General features: G+C 41.7%; 3 protein-coding genes across 5 annotated transcripts; 2 read left to right on the top strand and 1 right to left on the bottom strand.

The window, feature by feature from the left end:
- Positions 1-2,789: 2,789 nt before the first annotated feature.
- casp2 (caspase 2, apoptosis-related cysteine peptidase) lies at positions 2,790-11,570 on the bottom strand. 2 transcript variants are annotated; one of them, XM_088307620.1, is made up of 12 exons: positions 11,407-11,570; positions 10,910-11,057; positions 10,143-10,307; positions 9,993-10,067; positions 9,281-9,350; positions 8,737-8,828; positions 7,864-8,046; positions 7,649-7,777; positions 7,471-7,561; positions 6,250-6,450; positions 4,935-5,044; positions 2,790-4,193 (listed from the first exon to the last, which is right to left on the bottom strand). In XM_088307620.1, exons 2-12 carry the CDS (start codon positions 11,051-11,053, stop codon positions 4,056-4,058), a joined length of 1,398 nt encoding a protein of 465 aa, XP_088163746.1. In that variant the 5' UTR covers positions 11,054-11,057; positions 11,407-11,570; the 3' UTR covers positions 2,790-4,055. The 2 variants fall into 2 exon arrangements, with proteins under 2 accessions (XP_088163746.1, XP_088163747.1); XM_088307621.1 differs by having other exon boundaries at positions 6,262-6,450.
- Positions 11,571-12,830: 1,260 nt separating this feature from the next.
- On the top strand, positions 12,831-20,128 carry rap1gapl (RAP1 GTPase activating protein-like). Of its 2 annotated transcripts, XM_088307214.1 has the most exons (19): positions 12,831-12,936; positions 13,399-13,481; positions 13,579-13,605; positions 13,697-13,823; positions 14,176-14,223; positions 14,347-14,544; positions 15,553-15,650; positions 15,740-15,818; positions 15,949-16,002; positions 16,089-16,172; positions 16,923-17,023; positions 17,087-17,216; positions 17,966-18,133; positions 18,667-18,738; positions 18,936-19,022; positions 19,125-19,280; positions 19,367-19,450; positions 19,593-19,612; positions 19,703-20,128. In XM_088307214.1, the coding sequence occupies exons 1-19, from the start codon at positions 12,841-12,843 to the stop codon at positions 19,758-19,760; spliced, it is 1,770 nt and encodes a 589-aa protein (XP_088163340.1). In that variant the 5' UTR covers positions 12,831-12,840; the 3' UTR covers positions 19,761-20,128. The 2 variants fall into 2 exon arrangements, with proteins under 2 accessions (XP_088163340.1, XP_088163341.1); XM_088307215.1 differs by lacking the exons at positions 12,831-12,936; positions 13,399-13,481 and having other exon boundaries at positions 13,586-13,605; positions 14,157-14,223.
- A 463-nt stretch (positions 20,129-20,591) lies between these two features.
- On the top strand, positions 20,592-23,362 carry LOC148328748 (glutathione S-transferase kappa 1-like). Its single transcript, XM_088306344.1, has 7 exons — positions 20,592-20,907; positions 20,992-21,073; positions 21,835-21,963; positions 22,146-22,291; positions 22,379-22,495; positions 22,568-22,661; positions 23,103-23,362. The coding sequence occupies exons 1-7, from the start codon at positions 20,839-20,841 to the stop codon at positions 23,159-23,161; spliced, it is 696 nt and encodes a 231-aa protein (XP_088162470.1). The 5' UTR covers positions 20,592-20,838; the 3' UTR covers positions 23,162-23,362.
- The last annotated feature ends 92 nt before the right edge of the window (positions 23,363-23,454 follow it).

Below are 23,454 nucleotides of genomic sequence, written 5' to 3'. Positions count from 1 at the left end.
TTTTTATTTGAGTTGGGGCTGGGTTGTGACACTGACCCGGAATCAAACCCAGCACAAGTTAGGTGCACTCAAATTTTTGTTTGACTCATTTTTTTTTTTTAAATGCTGCATGTCCTTTGATGTAATATTGACTAGTAGCCTAAATGATTAACTAACAATCTGGTGATCGTAAAGGCGCTGGGAACATTTTTAGGCAACATTTTCAAAAGTAATGGTGCAACCTCATTTCCCTTACCTTGCAGAACAGCGAAATAATGTGTTTTTATTTATCCAATTTCGTATTTATTTTCTATTTAATTATTTAATATTTAATCAATCTAATATATTTATTTAATTAAATTATTGTTGTATTGCACTGGGGCGGGGAGCTCTCTAATTTCGTTGCACACTGAGTACAATGACAATAAAGGGCTTTTTGATTTCTGATTTTCTATATTTACACTCTAGTTGTATTTTTCCTCACATAATAGTTGCTTGAGTTGATATTTCCAAATACCATTATTTTTTTCTAAATGTATTGCTAACTTAAAGTCTCACTCTAGACCAAGGGTGGGCAAACTTTTAGATTGGTGGGCCACAATGGGTTCTAAAATTTGACAGAGGGGCCAGACCAGGAGCAGATGGATGGAGTGTTTTGGTAACCTCACCTCATCGTAGAAAAAAATTTAATTTTAAATGAAAGTGAACAAAAGCATTACAACAATAAATATGTCTTTGAAAAAACACAGCATTTAGAAAATAAAACATCAACAAGGTTTATTCTTTTCAAGTTTGGCGGGCCGCATGGGGCCCCCGGGCCGTAGTTTGCCCACACCTGCTCTAGACAGATCTGATGACAACAGTTTGGCCCAGGAAGGGATGCACAATAATTGTCTTTCCATTATTTCCAGTAGGAAAATTGTTCAAAAATACCAACACCACAGAGGTCGGCGAGCTTCCCGCAAAGGATCATGTTCGACCTTCGAGGTTTTCTCTGTGGGCTGCTGAGACAACATCCGTTAACACGTGTGTGCGTTGGTCATCTGATGACTTACAGTATGCCGCCATCACGACAACAACAAAGACACGGACACATGCAGATCCCCCTTAACCCCGTCCCGCTTTGTGGTCCACACGCCGGCGCATAACAGCCTAATCTCACAGCTCCAAGGCAGGCCACAGAAAAATGTATTACTCCGACCGCCGCGCCACGCGCGTGCGAGTGTGTGTGTGCGTCAACAGGGAATGACTGAGGACAGCTGGCCCAGAGCCTCCATCTGATACACTCTGAATATTATCACTGAGCGGCGGGAATGACACACGTCGTCCCGGAGCGCGGAGAGACCTGAGCGCAGCGGAATAGCGGGTGGGCCGGTTACACTACACCTGAGCACGGCGAGGACACGCAGTAACGTGGGCAACAACACACACAAACACAGCGACAAGGCGGATCACATGCAGAGGAGAGCACGCAAGCGGACTGCGGAGAGCTGCTTTTGGTGTGTCAGAAAGGTTCCGGGACTGCTATCGCGAAAGTTGTATTTCAAATCCAAACGACAAAGTTTTTCCCGTTTAAAGTAAACGCCGCTGGAATCTAACGCCATTTTTCTTCTGGGTCTATGCATTTACGCACTCCAGGAAGGATTCTTCCGGGATCCTCTACAGCACTGCTGTCCAGTAGCGCCGTGCATTTCACACGTAGGCCTTCAGTGACGTCCTACTGAGTCCGACTTGAATAAATCCCCCTCATAACACCATCATTTATGACACCACGGCTAGACAAATAATATACAGAAACACTTACACAGCACTGAGTGAGTGTTGGACGACCTAGCTTCTCTTGAAAGCTCCGTCTTGAAAATGGCCTCGCAGGTGTGTCTGCAGTTAAATCCTTCCTTTGGTCAGTGTGGTTTTAAAAAAGCAAAAATTACATTTTCAAACGGTCACCAGTTACGACTTCCGGGTGTGTTGAATGTTGATTCGGCAAAGCGCTGCCCCCTCACGAGCGAGTATCGTTCATCACCTTCAGCGTAAGGCCAGCGCGAAAGCTCACTGGGACCAACTCGTGATCTGATTGGCTATCGCAGCTGTCTATCAACTCTGAAAGCGCATTGACTTTGACAGAACAGACGCCCGCACAATTGTGTCTGAGGGCCTCGGACGAATAGTGCGTGCTACGTGTATTGTGAAATCTGCCTGACAACACGAGCTAGCTAAATTCTCATTGGATAAAAACTCACAAAAAATACAACACTAGGCTATAATATGACATCAATGTGAAGAATATGATCATTATTTCTTGATTTTGTTAGGCCAGCAGAGAAGGCCTTGACCGTCCACCACTGATATATATATATATATAAGTATTCTGAGAAGCAAAAATATTAGTGCCAAGGTTAAATTTTCTTGGATATAATAAATACTACGCAACTCTTTTCTTTTTCAAGTGAAAGAACAGTCTGCCGTTTTAGTAGGTTTGGTTTTCTACAACCCCATTGAGAACAAGCGGGAAAAAAATTACATGCCGCGAGAATGGGCGAGTAGGAGGGTTACTCCAGCAGGGCGGTGTTCTTCTCACCCAGGAATTGTCAGATGCTCAGGGCAATGTGAACAGGCATGTTGCCATGGTGAAGCAGCCACAAATTATCCTGCAATAAATTAAGCCTGGTCTCTTGTGCTGAACGAAGCAAACGAAGAAAAACTGTAGTTTGTATTTGGAATACAAATTTTGGGACACCAATCCAGTAGCTTTCCGGATGCACCTTGTACGCAGCCATAGACAGGGGAGGGGAAAAAAACACCAAACAATCTTGTTGATAAACAGTTTGTTTATTGTAAAGGAAGATTTGGCAGTCATCGACAGAAATAAATCCTCCCACCCCTCCCGTTCCTGCACAAGACTTTGGCAGCAAATCACATCCTCTCGCTGTGAGGTGACCTCTTCACCATTCTTTTCCAATCATTAAAACCAATACTCAAGAAGAACACATGAACGCGCTGCTTTAAAAGCCTCTCTGGTCACAGATCAATACTGCTTCGTAGTATCTTTCTCCACAATACTGTAACCAAACACATGTTGCCTTTTTGTGGCTTTTTCTGGGAAACATCAATACATACCCAGCATTGACAAATGCTATATGTTTGCGTCTGGGTTGAGGCGGGGGAGTATAAAGTGGTTCAATACACTGTGAAAACAACCACACTTATTTATCTGAAAAACTGCATAATTCCTTAAACTTTCAGGAAGACATGAGATGAACATTTGCCACTGCAACAAACACAATGAAATAACAAATAAATTTGTAAAAAGTTGAGTAGGGGTGCCGCTAAATGCGTTGCACCCCCCTCCTCCCGGAGAGAAGCGTGATTCAGTGTCAGCGTTAGCGTAAAGATCAAAGTTCACACTGTAGGTGCAAGGCCCAAGGAGTAGCACCGTGCATTTACATTTAAAAAGGAAATATTTACAACACAAACATCTTGGAAGTAAAAGCACATTAGAGGGATTCAACTGAATAAAAGGTGACACCATCATGACAGTAGGAAACATTTTGGAATGCTGGAGTACTTCCTATTTGGTGTGGACATGGTGGAGGGAAAAAAAAAAACTTCTGCACAAACCTCCTTGCTCAATGCTGCCCCCTGTCTCTCACTACTGTACACTGCAACCTGATAACTGAAGCTGAGCAAACGCATTAGAATGCAGGGGCCAATATATTAAAAAAAATCCTTAAAAAATAACTTTGTACAAAACAAAACAAAAATAGATCTATGTAGAAAATAAATTTCACAATTACAACCATGCAGGGGATTAACACCCTCGACACACTAGCGAATAGCACACTGTGAGATGTCAAACATGTCGATTAGCATAAGCTCTCCTCCGACATCGCTGAGTGTGGATGGAATTTTGCTGAGGCAGTATTAACATAGAAAATGTGAATGAATAAATGTTTGGATGCAAGTTGCTGTGTGTGTCAGCTTGTAACGCTGGAATGCGAAAATGTGTGGCAGTAATACGCTTGGAATGAGGGGACGTGTGAGCACACTGGCAGGAATGATGTGTGTGTGTGAGTGAATTATGAACAGTGGGGTTGGTATTTGGGGAAAAGGAAGAGGTCTTTGCACAGCGAGCTGGTGAACTCCGACATCTCTTTGCAGCGATGGTGGGGCGTGCCGGGGGCGTAACCCTCGCGCTCTTTGATCCGCCCGTTGACCTGCGGGAGGAAAGTCAAGAACAGTGGACAGGGAGTAATTTCTTTCTGCTGATTTCTGGCGAGCGAATCGTGAAAATACGCAATTACATAGAGGTGACACAAGATGGCGACAAGGCCCTTAAAAAAGTGTGGATCATAAAGAACCAATGCCATATTTCTAACATGTACACAATCATGAATTCATGCTACATTGATGACTACCATCCATTTGTTATCTACAACGTAAAAAAAAATAAAAATATTCAAAACAAACAAACCACCCTCATATGAGGCTCATCAATAACAAGCAAGCAGACACTTTACATGAACGGTATTAAGCACTCAGCTTTTGTCATTTTCATACAGTAATAAACGTTAACGAAAATTTAAACTGCAAAGTAGACCTCACAAATTATGAGTTACTGTATTAGGATTGAAAGCAGAAATAAACTTTGGATTGTGTGTGAGGTTGAAGTCAAGGATAGCCAACAAAACAGGATTACTCAAAATATAAATAAATTAAATGGAATAAAATAAATAAATAAAAAATAAAAATTAAAATTAAATTAAGATTTCACTAGCTGGAACCAAAGTAATAATATTAATGCTTTGCCCTGAACGCCAAAAAACTGTTATTAGATGAGATTTAAGGTTAAATAGGTTTAAAAAAAAAAAAAAAAAAAAGAAAGAACAATAAATAAATTATCGAGCGGTGGGTCACAAATATGCAAAGAGTTTACGTGACATGCAACGTTGGCTCACCTGCACCAGGATGTCTGCCATGTGCGTGTCTCTGGCGTGGAGGCGGAGGGCAGTGTTGAGCTCCTGGATGAACCAGGATCCTCGCTTGGTGTTGCGCATGGCCGTCGTGCCTTTAAGAGTAACGCAAACAAGAGCGGCTTCATAACGGAAAACGCAAAGAGATGAAACGCAACAACAAAGGGAAACACGATGCGTCGCCAAGTAAACACACGGTGCGATTGTGCCTGTTTTTTTTGGGTTTGTTTTTTTTTGTCGGTGACATGCGCCAATGGTAAATAGAGAGAGGTGTCTCAAAACATTGTGAAGCGAATCCCAGCGGAGACAGAATAAATAAAAGGTCTTGCGCTGAATATGTTTACAGGAAGGTGTCAACACGAGTGAGACGAGCAAGCCAAGAGGAACCTTCGAGCCGCAACGTGGCGCATTCCACGACGCTTGCTGAGCTCCGATTTCTTTGGATTCAGAACCAGATTTTAGTAGGGTCAGACCTAATTAAGTGGCCGATATTAGGTCTTTTAAAATACCAATTTTGGATTTTTTTTTTTTTTCCATATTCACACCTTAACCCGTAACGTAATAAGACAGCAGTGACATTCAAACCGCACCCCTAAAATATAGCAAAACCTTTTACATTTTTTTGAGGATATCAATTTTAATATTTAACAGAAGAAATTCAGGGGAAAAAAAAGAAAGAATAAAATGACTTCTTGTCTCGTAACGCTGACGACAATAAAGATATGAATTAAAGGCAGAATATTTGATTGTTTCACAATGACTTTTGTCCTTTAGTAGTTGTTCAACTTTACAACAGAGAAAAACTGGCAAAAGTTGGTAGATTTTTTTTCTTTTTTAAGTGGGAAGGACAGTTTAAATGTCATTGTCATCTTTGTCTTAGGTTTTAAAGCAATAGTGTGAGCTTTAAAAAAATTAATAAATACAAAAATAAATAAATGAAAAGAGGGGGGGGGGGTGAGACGATTTTCTATATACTTTAAAAGAGCCAATATCGGCCGATTATATCAGCTTGCCGATTAATCAGTCGGGCTCGTCTTATGTTTAATATTTCCCCCCCAAATTTTAAGCAAATATAGTGGGATCCAAATTTAAATGCTTGCCCGTATTTTAAAATGACTGGACAGTTTAATGGACAATATAAGTAACTTAAAGTGACGTGCCGCACTCTGTGATGTTGCCTTTTCCTAGAGAGGAGTCCAGGGCAAGTTAAGCACCCAGCTAAGCCCTTACAAAGAACATTTAAAAAAAAAAAAAAAAAAAAAAAAAAAAAAAAAAAAAAAAAAAAAGGGGACAAACGTACAAATTCTCCGACCTTTGAGAGACGCAAAGCCGCAAATCATGTCAGACCGCTGCGGCAGTTTAATCCTGGGCAGTCCGACGTCTCCTCCCGGGCTAGCAGCGGCGACCCTGGGACCCTCTCGGCCAGCATCCAGCTGCTCGCAGCTGGGTGAGCTGGTCCTTCCTGGCCCATCCACCTGCTCCACTCCGCAGTCCAGCACCTCTGTGAGATGGCAGCCATTAAGATTATTGTCATAACAGTGAGAGATATTTCTTATTTTTATTCTGACTGTGGATGAAGTGGACGACCACACCTATGGAGTACAAAAGCTGAAGTAATTGCAGTGACTGCCGAGGGGTCAGCAGATTTGTCCGAGCTGTCTTTAGCCTTGTAGCGACATCGGGGCTGAGACTACTGTATTTTCCGGACTATAAGCCGCTACTTTTTCTTCTTCTAGATTTTGAACCATGCGGCTAATACAAAGGCGCAGCTTTTCTGTGGATTTTTTTTTCACCAGTAGGGGCGCTCTAGAGTTTAGAAAATATGCTAAATAAATCTAGATTTTTTTTTCTCTCAGGTCTGTCCTGTTTTAATTTGCAAAGTTGTTGCCGTGCTGAAATCTGTTTATGTACCTTTATGTGCATTCACAGTTCAAAATCGTTCTGTGCATGCAGGAATCAACTATTTTTTTCAACATAGAAAACTGCGGCTTATAGCCCGATGCGACTTGTATATTATGTTGTTTTTTTTAATTATTATTATCTATCCATTTATTTATTTTTAGCGCTACTGCGGCTCATATAAAGGTGCACTTTGTAGTCCGGAAATTAACCACAGTCCTAAATTATGAACATCGCCGGAATGTTATTATTCAACATTGTTTTTGCTTATTTTGATGACACACATTATGTCATAAGAAAAGATAAATACAACACAAAGCCGGCAAGTCTATATGCATAGTCCGGGAAAGCCAAGCAGAGTTTGTGCATTTTAAGTGATTTAGACAAACAAATTCCAAATGTGTATGCAAAGACAGAAGTCACAATGTTAAACCAAATGTCAGACTGGACTGATCCAGAATGTTAATGTGGAAAATCTCATTTACTCGGCTCATCTCATCAGAGCAGGTTGTACCTTGTTGTTCTTATTAGGACTTTATTTTATTTTGTCCCTAGGAATGGAGAGGTAATCCGTATGTACGCCTGTGGCATGCCAATGTATACTCCATGTCCCTTTCTTTACCTCCTCTGCAGGCCTGGATGAAAAACATCTTTGGTTTGTTCTGAAGCAGCGGGCAGCGTACATTGTCGAAGGCCTCAAACACCCACTGAAGCTAAATATGAACAAATGACATCGTGTGGGTGGTAGGTTAACCGTCAATGCAAAGTTTTGATTTGCGTTTAACAAGATGACAGCACACCTGCAAGAGCTGGCCGTCTTTGCCGTACACTGCGTCATCCACGCCGTGGGAGAGCAGACAAACCACGCAGCTGTTCACCGCGCGGTGCTCCGGACGCCTGCGGAAGGTCTCGATGCAACTTCTCATTTGCTGCGGAAGAAAAAAAAAAAAAAAAAAAAATGAAATCAAGAGTTCATTCGTTGCAGAAGCGCCGTGGGCGAGACGGACGGCGTCACCTCTGCCGTCAGGTCTCTGCGGACCGACACGGCGAAGTCCAGATCTGAGAAAAGCGTCCTGAGCACCTCTTCGTCCACCTCGCCTCCCGTCCGGGGGTTCAGGCCGGCCGCGCCGCGTGGGTCAAACGTTACGTTGTTGATCACCAGGGCTAAACCACGCGGGCATGAGGTCATGACATACGACTGCAACACAAGTGGGAGAACAGATCTGCATTAAAAAATAAAAAAATTAATGACTGCGTAGAATGGCTCTCTATTTCCTAACACAATCTTTGGCGTTTGTATCGGGAATAGCACCCCCTTGTGGAGTCACCTTGAGAAGAAAAGACGCCTTTTCAAAGCTCAAGTTAATTAAAACTCATTAGAGGTCAACCATGTCCCAGAAACTTCTAACTGGCCGCAGCTTCATAAGCATCAAACACGCAGATATCACACAAGGACATCACAGATGACTTTGCAACAAGAAAAGGCCAGATGGCAACACTTTTAAAATAATTTAAGGACGCAAGCCTGCTGGGAATCCAAACCAAAATGATTCCCTTAACTTTTCTTATTCATTTGTGCAATGCAATTTTTTTATTCTGCTTATTTTCTTAATCTAAATTACCATTTGTGGTTGCTGCATTCTTAGATAGAAACACTTCAACACCTTTCTGGGGGAAATCACATTCTTCCACTGCCTTAAAGTGAGACGTGCAGGTGAGTTAGGTCACAGGTGTCAAACTCAAGGCCCGGGGGCAGATCTAGCCCGTGACCGCATTTTATGTGGCCCGCGAAGGGCAAATCATGTGCGCAACTTCCTGTTTCTAGCACTCACGTTTAACAGCATTGAGATATGAGATCTTGCCACTCGCGTTGCATTAGTTGTGTTACCTTTAGGCATTGCGAGAGGTAGAGGTCATGTGTGCAAGGGCGCACGGGAGTTGGGATGGGGCTGTCTGCATCCAGGCTGTACTCCATGGACTCTTAAAAAAAATAAAATAAAATAAAACTCCTGCACTTGCTTTCAGACACATCTCATTAAAATTCATATTCATAATAACGCTCACGTTAAAATGACAAAAAAAGCTACTCCGACCATCTTGTGAAGTGAAATAAGTCACATGATGCATTGGATTGTATAAGACCGGGTCAGAATGCCTAACGTTGCAGCCGGTGAGTTGATTACGTCGCACTAGTACTACAAGCCTGTGCATGAGTCACTCGCAAGGAGTGGCACCCGCTCGCCTTTCAGTAATACGATACATAAACAATGAACCCTCTGAGAAGAATATCCTGCGCATTCCAAGTTCATGTTGTTCTTTTATGTTTTAATTGACAATACTATACGATAGACTATCCCCCTTTGATCAGCCCGGTTTCCATGGAAACCCCAAAATATTGACACAGGACACTTATGCGATATGCCACATCTCACCGTGCGTCCTCGCTCGTTTGGCTGCGATTTCCTCCTGGGTGGAGAGTGGAAGAGAGGAGTCGCCATATCTCTGAAAGGAAGTCAAGACGGTTTGCGTTGCATCAACCAAACTCCAATGACGATGTCCTTCATTAAAATGCTAATAAAATGCTAGAAAAGCAACAGAAAATACAATGGTTTTTTTTTAAATGCCAAAAAAGGTGTTTTTTGCATTAATATCGTGTGACGTGCTTGTGCGCATATTTATTCATCCTTATGTGGTGCCACGTCAATCTGTGCTAGCGTCAAATTCAGGTTGCGTGTCAGCTCATCCTCCTGATGAGTCACCTGTGATTGTGATTTGTTTGGAGCGAATAACTTTTTTTTTTTTTTTTTTACAATTGTTTATGTCATATGAGCTACTGGTTGTGTACATGCTAGATGCATGGTGTTAGGGAGACATCCATTTGCAGATTTTGATCATTTGTGGCAGATGTTGGTCCTCATCCTCCATGAAAAACAGGGCTTCACTCTACATGCACTGTAGCGTTATTGAAAAAAAAAATCTAACAAATGTATAAATTATTTAGCAACATCAATAGAGCAAATGCCTCGCCAAAAATACAACATCAGATTTCTCCAATGTAAAAGGCTGGTGAGGGACTGTGCTCAATTACATTCAGGCTACTTAATCATTCACAGGGGTATCAAGAGTGAAAGTAAGGTGACGCACCTCTCTCCTCCTCTCCGATGTCTGCACTAACTGCCGCCCTGCCAGTCCTTCGCACTCCTCCTCAGGCTGGAAACTCTGTGACCATAAAAGGCGCTACGATTATTACCGTGAGGAGGGGTTGACTGATTACCTTATTAAACGCTCATTCACTTGTGTCTCTTTGCCATCCTTTTCCTGTGACTGTGTGAGCAGCTGGCACAGGTGCCGCTGCTCGGTTTCTCTCAGGGCCGTGCAGAAGCTGCTGAAGGCGCGCGGCCCTCGTTTGGGAAGGAGCAGCAGCAGACGCAAGCTTCGTTTCTGGGACGTTCGCTCGGTCTAAGAAAATATGAGTCAAAAATATAATATGGCTACTTGCAATTCTAGCTCAGAACATAATGGTGCAATTGTAAAAAACAAAACAAAAAAAAACACGGGTTTTTTTCCACTGCTTCCGCCATTTTCTTTTGATACGCTACTTTCGTATTTTGACAAGATCTCGGGAATTTTGTTTTTTATCAAAAGTATCAATACATGCTTTTATGAATCAATATTGTCTATGAAAAGGAAAATCGATTATATATATTTTTTAAACTAATCAATCCTGAGAGAGAGAGAGAGAGAGAGAGAGAGAGAGACAGAGAGAGAGAGACAGAGAGAGAGAGACAGAGAGAGAGAGACAGAGACAGAGAGAGACAGAGAGAGACAGAGAGAGAGAGAGACAGAGAGACAGAGAGAGAGAGAGAGAGAGAGAGATCCTGAAATTGGAAATTGTTCTGCTGATTTTTTTTTTTCCTCTGGTAGACAGCCAAAATGGCTTTTAGGCTTTTTTATTTAAGGTTGCCCACCACCGCGTTAAGCATTTTAGACCGCCCCATCAAATGACATTGAAAGGTTTGTTTACTATGACCACGACGTTCTGTTGAAAAATATCAACCTACCAGGATGTCGTCAGCCATGCTGTCAGTGAGGATGTTGTCCTCCCGCAGACACTGAACGAGCAGCTCATCCACCACCAGCTGCTTGCACAATGAAGCACTCCGCAGAGCTACTCTGTGTCTCTCCAGCATGCCACACTCCCGCATCTTGCTAGAACAAACAAACACGGTGCATTATTATCATGTTTTACTTTTTTTTTTTCTTGGGGACGGGGGGATGGAGAAGACAGACTTCTCGTTGTTAACGTTCCGCATCTTCGATTGAATGTGCCATGGTTAACAAGTTAAAACCACTTTGCAAAGGCTCGGCGTTACAAAACACAACCAAAACACGAATCCAAACTAGAATCGTTTCGAATTCAAACTGCGGTAGGTTAAGCAGCGGATGTGTGTGTGAAAGGAAGCCACACATGCTGACAGCAGACCGCCTCTCTGCAGTGTGGGAACGCTACGCTAGCTAGCCGAACTTCGTTGAGTAAAGCAAGCCGCGTTTCTCTTACCTTTAAGCGTCCTTGTGGGAATGCACTATCGTATCAAATCCCCCGGAGGAGGACGACCAAACGGGGGTCGGTTTTTCCGCTATTTCCACGCCAGAACGAGACAACCGACAGCCCAACTTCCGTGGTTATCCGTAGCTGCAATGTGATAACGGGGAGGGGGCCACCAACTTATTGTTTATTGTTTGGGCCAATGAAACGCGAAAAGCTTGAATGACATATATTTGGGCCAATCAGCTATTTTCTTTACGTCATCCTAACTTTGTTGCACTGGCGGGACATTGAACATGGTGGTTGTTTGTTTTAGCCGGAAAAGGAGACTCCAAATACACATTTCACCTTTCGTTGGGTGCATTTCTCATGCAAGACGTCGTTGCTGTCGCAGATATAGTTTGTTAGATATGCTTAGTGAATCTACTTGTAGGCTAGCAAACAATTCACTTGCAGGCCTTGAGTATTTGCCCTTTTTAATGAGATCTGGCGCAATAGTGGTAGAAACTGTGGTTGTACTTGGAGTGGACCTGCATTAAGTCTCACTGAGACCTTTTTCTGATATTTTGTTTTCTTTATTTGTGTACAATGTTTTGATCTGTGAGGCAAAATATTGAATACAGTATGCCCTATAAAAGGTAGCTCGTTGTACACACGACACAGCTCAATGTGCTTTAAAGGCAAATACACGATTTATAGGTAAACTAATTCAACGCATAAAAAAATAAGACATTAAAGAGTGGAGTTGAGAAATAAAAGGTAGCTTACTAAACAAACATACAACTCACAAGCAAGATTTTTTGGAAAAGTTGATTATAGAAATGCTCTCAAAGACCTTAATCAAAGGAATGGGGAAACAAGCAGAATTTTTAACCTGGATTTTGAAAGCTTTTACACTTTAGGAGCTAACTTCAATTCTGTTTTCAGCTTTTTTTTTACATTTCTGTGCAGCATAACAGCTACATGCTGATGCACCATGTTTATGTTGAACTCTGGGCTCCATTAATTGAACCGAGTCAAACCGACAATTTAAAAGTTTGTTTCTCGGTTTAAAGACAACTTTAGAGACCGGTCCTGTATAATTTCCAATCACGTGATCAGTATTTGTTGTTGATTCAAATCTAATCCAATAATATAAGCTTGATTTGAAACAAGGCGACTACTTGACCAACTTTTTTTTTTCTTTTTTATGTATTGTCCTAATCAGTTATACAATATGCTCGTTAGCGGTTAGCAAAGCTGGGGGTTGAGCTGCCATTTTGGTAACAATTTCCGTCTTTTCCTTATCAACTAACGTAGTCTTCTCGGCTTGTCCTGATTGAAAATTGATCCCAGTAAACGGTGAAATTGAATAGACCTTGTCCCTCCCACCTGCACTGTTGCCAACACCGTGTTGTAATTGATCATTTTCTTACTGCTATCAAATTTCCCTTTTCCAACACTCAAATGGAACACGACAAAACAATGAATCCACATCCAATATGGCGTCCGCGGGTGACATCAAAAGGAAATCTATCATTTGTTCCTCACTGGGTTGTGCAGGTGTGCCTTACATCGTGCTATCATTCCACCTCGTGTCTCAATGCACCTCTGCTCTTAGACCGACTTCACCCTCCCCTGCTGTCTATCTCCTCACCCTCACTGTGTGCTGTCAATAATTAATGGTCTTTAGTGACTCTCAAAGGGTAACAGGTCCCACAGAATATGTCTCATGTGTCATTTCTTTATTTATTCACAAGTCGGTCTTGAAGCTCCGAGAAGTATTCAGTCGCGTTTGGTGTGCAGCCCGTTGTATATGCTGCGGTGTTTTTTTTTGCTTGCACCTGCGCGTGACCGTGCACAAGCCGGTTTATGCTGCGTGAGTGACAGTGACACAGAAAGAGAGGAAGGGAAGCTTTAAATAAGTGTGTGGCGGGGGGTCATGGAGGGGGAGTGTCAGAATTATTGAGTGAATTAATTCAGCCTTTGCCAGCCCTGATTGACTGTTTGCTGCAAACTTCGCAGTACAGTACAAACATGGATGAAGAAAAGAGAGAAGACACGGTCTTGCCTCGAAGGAGAAGTTTCACTTTCAGGGCTTATGGAAGGTAAGTGAATATTGTTCCAAATTTGTATTTGGACTGAATAATTAACATGTACTTCTGCGATTAACGCGTGAGCTTTTCCCACGTTTCTTGTTTACAGCCCGGACATATCCACGGATGAGGCAGGGTGAGGCTTTTAGTCCTCATTTATTGAAGCACTTTTGACCTGACTTTATGAGAAAATAAAAAAGCTTGTTTGAATGCACCTGTTGCTGCAGAGCGGGAGCTGGGGAGGGCAACGCAATGGACATCTTGGACTACCCGGTCTTTGACAGCGAGCCGGTTCTGTCTGCTAGCAACATCCAAAAGGAAACTGAGCTGTTTGAAATCATTGAGAAACTCCAGGTAAGGCTAGGGTGTCAAACTCAAATACACACGGGGCCGAAAAGTTAAACTTGAACAAAGCCGCGGGTCAGCATTTAATTTTTTAAAAACATTTTTTTTTTATTATAAGTGGTTTTATTAATACAATACAATGTTCAGTTTTTAAAATGACTATTATCATTTTGAATGTTATTGTCATATAGAATGTAAAATAGTTTATTTGGTATAGCCTCGCGGGCCAAATATAATTACACTGCGGGCCAAATTTGGCCCGCGGGCCAGAGTTGGACACCTATGAAGTAAGGTATTGTGATGTGGTGCAAGCGCCAACTTCAAAGGGAATTTTCTCATCAGTGCCTCTTTGGTGCATCAGGGCAGCAGACTTGATGAGCAGCGATGTGAATTCCCTCTGCCTCTTAAGGTTAGTCTGATTGTTAAAAAAAAAAAATAAAAACATAAACACACACACACACACACACAAAGTATTTATGCTGATTTGTTTCCCTAATCAAGCCCGACGTGGCCTCATCATGGTCTATTTTAGTCCCAGCTTTTGACGGTAGGCGGAGAGCTGCCGATCATCCTCCCTTCGAAGCTGGGCCGCTATTGGATAGATCCTCCTTTGGAGAGACTTCCAGATGCCAGTCCCACCTCCTCCCATCATGACCTCCCATCAGACAGCTACCAACTCATGGAAAGGGACGGCAAGGCCAAAATCTACCGTGACTTCTTCGGCTCACGGGTCAGTCGGCTTCATGTTGCTGTCATTGAACGCGCTAAAAAAATCAAATTTTAACGCGGGAAGTTTTAATTTTTTGTTCCCTTTGTGAAAGTGGGGTGTGCAATACAAAATGATCATACGCAATTTCCATCAACACTCGTCATGTTGGGAAAGCAGCAGTCAGAAGAATATTTTTTACTTTAATGCCCCGAACTTAAATGCAAAGAGTGGCGTTTGATAAAGTCTGTGAATTATTGTTACCATTGAAAAGTTTACACACCCTTGTTGTTGGCAGTTTGAGAGAGATTTAAAAAAAAATCAGACCAAGGCAAAGGATTACATAAACTTTACATTTCAACAGGTTTTTGTTTTTTAGCTTTTCGAGAGTTGAAGCAAAAAAAAAAAATAAAAATACTGTGGTTGCAAAAGTGTGCACACCCTCTTATAACTGGGATGCAGTTATGTTCCAAGTAAACCAATAACATTCAAACGCATGTTCATTTCGAGTCAGCAACCACCTGCCACCATTAAAATTGACCCTGGTCGATCCCAAATAAAGTTCAGCAGTTCTAGTGGGGCTGCACGGTCGCGACGGGTTAGCGCGATGGCCTCACTGTACAGAGGTTGTGGAATAGATTCCGGCTCCGACCTCCTGTCTTCTTTCTGTGGATCACCTTGACTACAAACGACCAACCTCCAAAGCACGATGCTGCCATCATCAGTGTACAAAAAGATTTAAAATAATTTATCTTGGTTGCATTTTTCTAAATTACAAAAATCTGGCAGTTGAACAGGGGTGTGGAGATCTGTTTACCTTGATCTACATCCTTGATAAGATGAACAATAAGAAGAATAAAAACAGCACACATGAAAAGAAAAACACACAAACTCATTTACAAGACCAAAACAACTCAAAATTAAACAACGAGTCAAATTTCATCCAAGACACAGAGTCAATAATAAAGCCAGATGAATTATGCTATTTTGACCATGTGTTTTTAGTTTGACTATTTTTTTTGTTCTTGCCAGTATCACCACTCCTTCACAGGAGTGGACCCGACAATAGGGCCACTGGTTCTCTCTGTTTGTTTGGAGGAAGAGGAAAATCGACTGCAAGTCATACTAAGGTGAAATAATAACACTGCAGACATTTATAATTACCTTCACAAGCGATTAAATGTGAGTCAATGTTGACATTGTGTGTCTCGTCTCACAGAATGAAAGAGTGTTCCCTGCACGGAGTCTTCTCGCTGTCGCTTTTCCCCGGCATTCCATCAGCTGTCGAACTAGCAAAGGTGCTCTGTTTTTCAACAATATTAGTGGAAGAAGCTTTATTTACAAGTGAAAATGAAAAAATATTATTTGGGATTCAAGTGTTCTCCAGATTGAGCTTGTGGAGGAAAATAATAACCATTTTATTTCTAGATGCTGTGTGACAGAGTGTCCGTCTCGAAGTTTGACGCAGTCAGCTACCTCAAGGTAATTTTTTTAACATCACCAGAAAAACAAACGGAAAGTCTTCAATTTTGATGAAATTCTTATTGTTCCTTTCTCACATCCTCAAGGCCCCAATTCTAATAAGAGCATTCGATGAGCACAGAGTGTCTTCCAATTTCAAGTTTGGTGTGTTGTACCAGAAGGACAATCAGGTAAAAACAGAATTGTTGTTTTCGGGCCTGAATGTTATTAAACTGTGTGTAAATGCTGCCATATTTTATTTTGAAATACCATGCCTTTTATTTTGAAATGTTTAGCCGGAAGTTGCATGTTACAGAATTTCTGTAAGCTTTATATAAAGATCGAGAAGCACTTGTCGTAAATATAGAATAGGAGCCTCTTATTTGGTAAGTTCATGTACAAAAGAATCAAGGCCTCCCAAAAATGTTCAATACTATTGTTTATCATCAACTATTAAGTGTAAATGTGAGAAAGTCCTCTACTTTCTGCTCTCTACCGCATCTTCCTGAACTGAAACTGACAGCAGTGCTAATTTGAGTATTCCGGGAAAAAAAGTCAAAGAAAAGACAACACACACATAAAGTTTGTTTTTGATGCTTCTGGATTGTGATTTGAAATTGTGCTGTGTATCTGTTCAAATTTCCAAAATCGATTTGATTCATAATTCACTTTGATTGAATTCTGACGTCACTGCTTGCGCCATTTTGTTTTGAGACGCTACTTCCGCTTGGTGACAAGAAACCACGTGACACGTGAAGTCACGTAAATTTAGGGGAAAAAATATGTTAATAAAAGTAGCTTTATATGGTTTTATGAATCGATATCTGGCTATGAAAGGGAAAATCGATGAAAATCAATATATCGAGTTTTGAAACCTAGCCCTTGTGGCACTTGATTGGTCTAATAATGAATCAGCATCCTCAACGACATTCTTTCCCCAGTTCACTGAGGAGGACATACTTGGCAACGATGAGGAAAGCGAGGAGTTTACGGAGTTCCTGTCTATTTTGGGAGACACCGTTCAACTCCAAGGCTTCACTGGGTAATGTGTGATCGACCAAAGGACAGTCAGTCACAACATCTCATCTTATTTCCATTTTCACAGGTTCAGAGGAGGGCTGGATGTGTGTCACGGGCAAACAGGAAGCGAGGCTGTTTTCACTTCCTTTTACGGCAGAGAAGTCATGTTCCATGTGGCGACAAAACTGCCCTTCACAGAGGGCGACCCACAGCAGGTTAGCTACTCTACAAATCTTTTCTGGTCAAGGTCAGGCTCATGGTATAATAGCCTTGTTACTTTTTTTCGGAGCTGGGCAGGCCCTCCTGGGGGCGGAACGGTTTGGCTCTCAGGCCCCGCTGGATACCCATTTTTGGGGTGGGGGCGTGAAAAATGATAAAAAAGGGTTTGATTAACAAAGGCCGGAGGTTGCAAGTTTTATGAATAAGGCCGGAGGGTCGAGGCCGGAAAGGTACCCAGCTTGCGGCCGGAGGGCGGGGGACTGACCGTCAAAAAAGGGTCAAGTGCCCAGCTCTGCCTACCTTACTCAAACAAGGATATCAGGCAAATTTCTAAACTTCTATCACCGGGCCTCATTTCTGCTGCATTTAAGTTTTAATCAAACTGTACGCCATTGTTGACGTTTTTAGGTACAATTTTGCTAGTATTTGCTCTAGCTAGGAAACGTGGTCCTTTCTTGAGTTGTCGCAAGAGAAGCACCATTTCGGCATGCTAATGTGCTAATAATAAAGAAAAAGTGCTACTGCTAATCCAATTAGCTCATTTAAACTGCTATTTTGTGTGTGCCTGCCGCAAGTTGTTTTTGAGCGGTAAAATGTGAAACCCCCACATACTCATTGACTCTGCCAGAATCCGAAAACATCTGATCCTAGAACCGCCCCTGGTTCGACTCAAGTACAGACTGTGAGTACTTTTCCCCCACCTCCCCTAATAAATACTGAAAAACGTCGCGTCCTTATCCCACAGCTGCAAAGAAAGAGGCATATTGGTAATGACATTGTGGCGCTGGTCTACCAGGAGGGTCCAACTCCTTTCTTAGCTGACGTCATCAAGTCGCACTTCCTGCACTGTTTCATCGTGGTTCGGAGGGTTCGGAATGGAAAGACAGACAACACTGGACAAACTGCATATCAGGTGATTTTTTTTTTTTATCTATTCTATATCAGCGAGATGACCCGAGAGTACTTTTAAGAAAAGGTTGTTCGAACCCTGACCCAAACATCCTGAGGAAAGTTGTCCTGATGCAATCTTTAACCTGCCTTTATTAAACTATATCTTACCGCAAACCTTTATGAAAAGCCGTTGCTCTTATCTTTTGTGGCAGTTAGATTTAAAGTGACAGACCAGCGTTGAAGCTGGGGAGTGTAGTCCGGTTAGGCAGGTGAGGCAGTGCTGCCCCCTGCTGTTTTACTTTCATGTGGAATATTTTTTCCTTTAAATTAATTCTTAAAGTATATTTGTTACAGTGGCTTACAAGGAATTAATAAAGAATGCAGTATCATTTTTGATCAACACTCGGGACAATGTTGGCTTTCTTGGAGAGCCGAGTATTCTTTGACGTGGTTCTTGATTTTAACCGTTTGAGAATCACGCTCGTATTACATCCCATGGGCTTGTGCAGATGTGTGGCCAATGAGTGTATTAACAGGAGTTTCTCCTCGTCTCAGATATCTGTCACAGCCAGAGACGATGTTCCTCCGTTTGGTCCTGTCCTTCCAGATCCTCCAGTCTTCACAGATGTAAGAACCCGTACAACTATTCCCAGTTTTCTTAACACCGTCTATACTCGTCAATGGCAATCAATGAGTTCATTAGTTTCTAAATGTTAATGAACTGTTACTGACAACTAAAACTAAAAATCAAATATTGAAATCCTGCTCAAAATGTGCACAGTGCGATGCTTAATACGTTCGGAATACTTCTGCTTTGTCTTAAGCACGCCGTACTGAGAGAATTCCTCCTGACCAAGCTCATCAATGCGGAAATTTCCTGCTATAAAGCCAAGCAGTTCAGCAGACTGGAGGTAGATGCTAATCCCGCCTCACGTTGACAAAGTCCATTTGGAGGCAAATATTTTCTCTTCTACAACCTCCCTCTTAAAAAAATCTAATCAAATAAAACAAAGCTACGGACGCGTTCATCACTCCTGGAGAGTCTGCAGGCAGAACTCGCCACTCGTTCGCAATGCATGCTGGGCGATTCCTCCTCCTCTTCCGTCCACACTGCTGAGAGTGTCAGGGGGGTGTCCGAAGGCAGCGGAGGGTTCATTGAGAACTTTAAGGTCAGCATGCAGTGGTCTAATTATTTTATTTAATTTCACATCCAACCATATATTTTACTTTCTTTTTTTTTTTTTCTCTATCTCAGCGGGCCATCAGAGTGCGGAGCCATTCCTTCGAGAACCTCGGCGTGCCCAGGAAGATCAGTGGCATCTCATCACAGAGAACAAAGGTAACGTTTGACAGGATCAGCAATGTCAAACTCAGTGGTTCTCAATTATTTTCCGTTACATCCCAGATTGATTGCAAATGTATATTTTTTGTCATAAAAATATTTTCTGTAATCGTACAATGTATTCAAACCTGTTTTACAGACTGACAAGGATGCGGAGAGGTGAGACTCAAAACAACAAGTGATTTTTTTTTTTCTTTCACTTTCACATGCGTTAAAATAATATTAACAAGAAAATGTTTATGATTCCAGCGACTGCTTTACTCTGGCTGAAGTCAAAGATCAATCAAGTCCTCAAGAGGAGACGTAGAAGTGTATGTTTATGTTGACTTTACAATTTGTGTGGATGACTCCTGTAAATAGAAAACAAAAGTAGCATTGCTGCTGGCGTGATTATCATACTGCAATAGCAGTCATACTATGAGATTTCAGAGAATACAAATTATATTTCAGTGATATGTATGGTAAATAAAAGGCCTGCAGATGTTTATGGAAAGGTGTGTGTCATTACGGCTCCAGGATTTCTTTCTCTCCAGCACCAAAGGATGGCTTGACTGATACTTGGGGGGGCAGTGAAGAGAATTTATGAATATATTTATCCAGCCATTGCTGACCTTGTTGATTTTTGTAAAGGGCATGCATGTTTGTTGTTTATTTTCTGTACTTTTACCAAATTTTTCTTTTTTTTTTTTAACTGGCAGAAATTAGCTTCCATGAATCCAAGTTTGAATAAAAATGGAATTACTATAAAAACAAATGGGATTTAATGGGACTGGGCAAAAAAAACAAACAAGCAAAATTAATTAGTACAGACAAAAACCACAGTGTTCATGTTATAAGGAAGCCCTCAACTATGATAAAGCGTTTTAATAAGAATTTTATTAATTTTCATGTTGATCATTAAAAATGATATATAACTCGTCTTTTATGAGAATCTTTTTTTTTTTAAAACATTTAATCGTAATAGTTCGAGAGGACTAATAAATTAATTCCAAACAGATTCGTGTGAGACTTATGCATTTATACAAAAAAAAATAGAATACAGTCTAGCGATTCTAGTTACAGGTTTGCTAGTGTTATTGCACTCCAGTCCCATAGGTGGCAGTACATTACTTTATGCGTTGCCGCCACGGGCATATTTCAGTAGAATAATTTAGCTAATTAATAATTCGATAGAAACACCCTCAGTATTATGAAACCTTTGTCAACTTTGCCTTAATTCAGAAAATAATCAAATGTAACGAGTTTTGAACGCGTGATACCGGTGTTAAAGAGTCTTTTTTTTTTAAACGTAAAACCGACGACAACGCTGTGGACGCATTGAACTTTGACCCACTGCGAGGTTGTGGACGAGATTTGATTATTTACTGCGCGACGGCACTTCGAAGATGACCTCCAAGAAAGTTATCGAGTTGTTCTACGACGTGGTGTCTCCGTACTCGTGGCTGGCCTTTGAGGTTTGTCCATTATTTAGTAGATTGCTGACTTAAATGGCGATATGGTGTCCATGTGAAAAGAGACCAAAAGCGATTCGTTTACAGGTCATGTGCCGCTACAGAACCGTGTGGAATATTGATCTCAAGCTCAGACCTGCTTTTCTGGGTGGTGTCATGCAAGGTTCTGGTAAGCTTCTTTCGTGAACACTCAGCAGTCGTGGCTAAAGTACTCACCGTCTTTGTTTGGCTCCAGTACTCAGATACTTGGATAAAAATACTTTAAAGTACTAGTCCCCTGTACTTAGGTGGTGAAAATAACACAGAAATCTACTTATTTGCAAATGTAAAAATGACTCTTCAATGGCATTTGCAAACAATATACAATTTGGCCATAAATCCATAAACCATTGTCTTTAATAAAAAAAATAGACCATTGATTGGGAATATCTTGCATTTCCTGCTGTACCTGTTTTTCTGCATTATCAGAACCCAATACAACTTTATTTATAGATCACATTTTATTACAGCTGGAGCTGTCACAAATCACTTTCCATATGGTGTATAATGTGAATTATCAGGAAATTAGAACACAAATTAAAACACATATACAGTCGATACTAGAAGAACAGATCATGTTGAGTCGAAAACTAAAGAATAAAAATGTGTCTTACGAGAGGGGGCAAACATTCAATGGGAAGTCATTCCATAGGGAAGGACCGTCAAACGATAAAAGGCGCGCTTCTCCCCCTGAGGCTGCGCTTAGTCCTCGGCACCTCCAACAACATTTGGTCCGCAGACCTGAGGCACAGGAGTATCAAAAAATGAACTCTAAAGTGCTCTGGGAGCCAGCAAAATTTATACTGACTGACTAATCAAAATGCAATAATGAAGTATTTGCACTGCGTTACCTCCCGTCTTTGACAATAAGTTCATGTCCCACCGTGGCAGGCAACAAGCCCCCTGGATTGGTTCCGAACAAATTCCTGTGGATGAGCAAGGACCTGGCCCGCCTGGCAGAATACTTCAACATCCCTCTGCATCCTCCTTCGGACCCTGCAGAAGCCATGTTTAGGAAAGGTATACGCCAAGTAACACGATTATCATTTGGGAATGAATGATTATCAAAGTTTTAAAGAAAGTATGTTGCCAAAGTTTTTTTTTTTTGTTCTTAAAAATCTAAAGTAGGGGCATTTTATTTCAATTCCATTAATGTATCCGTATGATGTGATGGTTTTTTTTTCTATCTTTTTTTCTTGTAGGCTCCTTGAATGCAATGCGCTTTGTGAAAGCCGTGCAGGAGAAAGAGACCAGCGGAGACCGGCAGGTGGAGAATGTGTCCAGAGAGCTTTGGAAAAGAATCTGGAGTGAGGACAAAGATATCACCGAGCCCACATCACTGGCTGAGGTTTCAACTCCTCCAGAGAACTTGCCTTGCTGAGAACTTAGTCCTCTTAGGCAGTCCTCTTAGTCCTATTGGCGATGTTGTCCCCAGGCGGCGCAGAAAGCTGGCTTGGGCAGGAGTGAAATTGAAGAGTTGCAGAAGATGTGCACCACGCAGGAAATCAAAGACAAGCTGAAGAGCAGCACTCGGGACGCTCTGGAATATGGGGTCAGTCCATCTGTGCGGAACATGTTGTGACTTTATTTATTTATTTATTTTGACCTACTGTACTCTTGTCAGGCGTTTGGCTTCCCCTTAATTGTGTGTCACATCAACGGGAATGCTGAGATTTTCTTTGGCTCCGACAGATTTGAGATCCTCGCCCACTGCCTAGGTAAGAAAGCTTGTTGTATTTATTTATTTTGCCAATAACTCTTTTTTTGAGGGTTTGGGGTGGCTTACACTAATTTATATTTGGCATACTTCCACTGTCAACCACTAGATGGCGGCAAATTTATTTAATTTGAGATGGCGTAAGTAATATGGAAAAAAAGAATGGAGCATTAAGTATCTCAGCATAGCCTTGTTTTTGTTGAAAATTATTGGACTGTACACACACGCACCCCCCCCCCCCACACACACACACACATATATACATATTTATACCCTAACCCTAAAAATTGCTTCGGTGACATTCGCGCTCCTTTCCCACATGCGAGGGCATCACACCACAGGTCTTGAGATATGAGTAAACGCTATTGTATACTACTTTTATTTTTTAAAAATCTGAACAAATTACATTACCGATCAGTTTTGTTTATTCACTTGTTTTTAGGTGAAAAGTGGCTCGGCCCGCTGCCTGCTCATCTTGGAAAGTCCGCCGCCAAACTGTGAGACCAAGCTGCCTTTACGACCTTAATGTCTCCTCACTAATCATATATACACTCTTGTCTGAAAATTACTTCATTCACACGCTGTGCCTCTGGATCGCAATAGAAAAGGTCACAGGGCCACTTTTTAATCCCGTGTACGAGAAGCAAGCAGTGCAAACTGTATGTTGTCATTGGAATAAATTGCTGCTTCTCCAAAGGCAAAGGTCACTTGTTTGTGTTTGAAGAGTGCCAAGAGACGATGTTTATCGCTGACGCGATCCTCTCGAGTGCGCCCTAGCTGGTCGTACGGGTTCT

Source organism: Idiotropiscis lumnitzeri, chromosome 10, assembly GCF_059441095.1.
Source record: "Idiotropiscis lumnitzeri isolate Australia: NSW breed Sydney's pygmy pipehorse chromosome 10, RoL_Ilum_1.0, whole genome shotgun sequence".
In the NCBI taxonomy this organism is placed as follows: Eukaryota; Metazoa; Chordata; class Actinopteri; order Syngnathiformes; family Syngnathidae; genus Idiotropiscis; species Idiotropiscis lumnitzeri.
The sequence above is the reverse complement of the archived record's forward strand: the minus strand, read 5'-3'. Positions and strand labels throughout refer to the sequence as shown.

Excerpts from the sequence above, each read along its gene's own strand:
- casp2 (XM_088307620.1), bottom strand. The coding sequence starts at position 11,053 with ATGCGGGAGTGTGGCATGCTGGAGAGACACAGAGTAGCTCTGCGGAGT. Across the intron at positions 6,451-7,470 it reads CATCCAGGCCTGCAGAGGAG|AGGTGCTGGACTGCGGAGTG; the intron begins GTAAAGAAAGGG and ends GCCATCTCACAG. Across the intron at positions 4,194-4,934 it reads TGGCAGACATCCTGGTGCAG|GTCAACGGGCGGATCAAAGA; the intron begins GTGAGCCAACGT and ends TTCCTCCCGCAG.
- rap1gapl (XM_088307214.1), top strand. The coding sequence starts at position 12,841 with ATGGAACACGACAAAACAATGAATCCACATCCAATATGGCGTCCGCGG. Across the intron at positions 13,482-13,578 it reads ACTTTCAGGGCTTATGGAAG|CCCGGACATATCCACGGATG; the intron begins GTAAGTGAATAT and ends TCTTGTTTACAG. Across the intron at positions 13,606-13,696 it reads ATATCCACGGATGAGGCAGG|AGCGGGAGCTGGGGAGGGCA; the intron begins GTGAGGCTTTTA and ends CTGTTGCTGCAG.
- LOC148328748 (XM_088306344.1), top strand. The coding sequence starts at position 20,839 with ATGACCTCCAAGAAAGTTATCGAGTTGTTCTACGACGTGGTGTCTCCG. Across the intron at positions 21,964-22,145 it reads AGAAGCCATGTTTAGGAAAG|GCTCCTTGAATGCAATGCGC; the intron begins GTATACGCCAAG and ends TTTTTCTTGTAG. Across the intron at positions 22,292-22,378 it reads AGCCCACATCACTGGCTGAG|GCGGCGCAGAAAGCTGGCTT; the intron begins GTTTCAACTCCT and ends TGTTGTCCCCAG.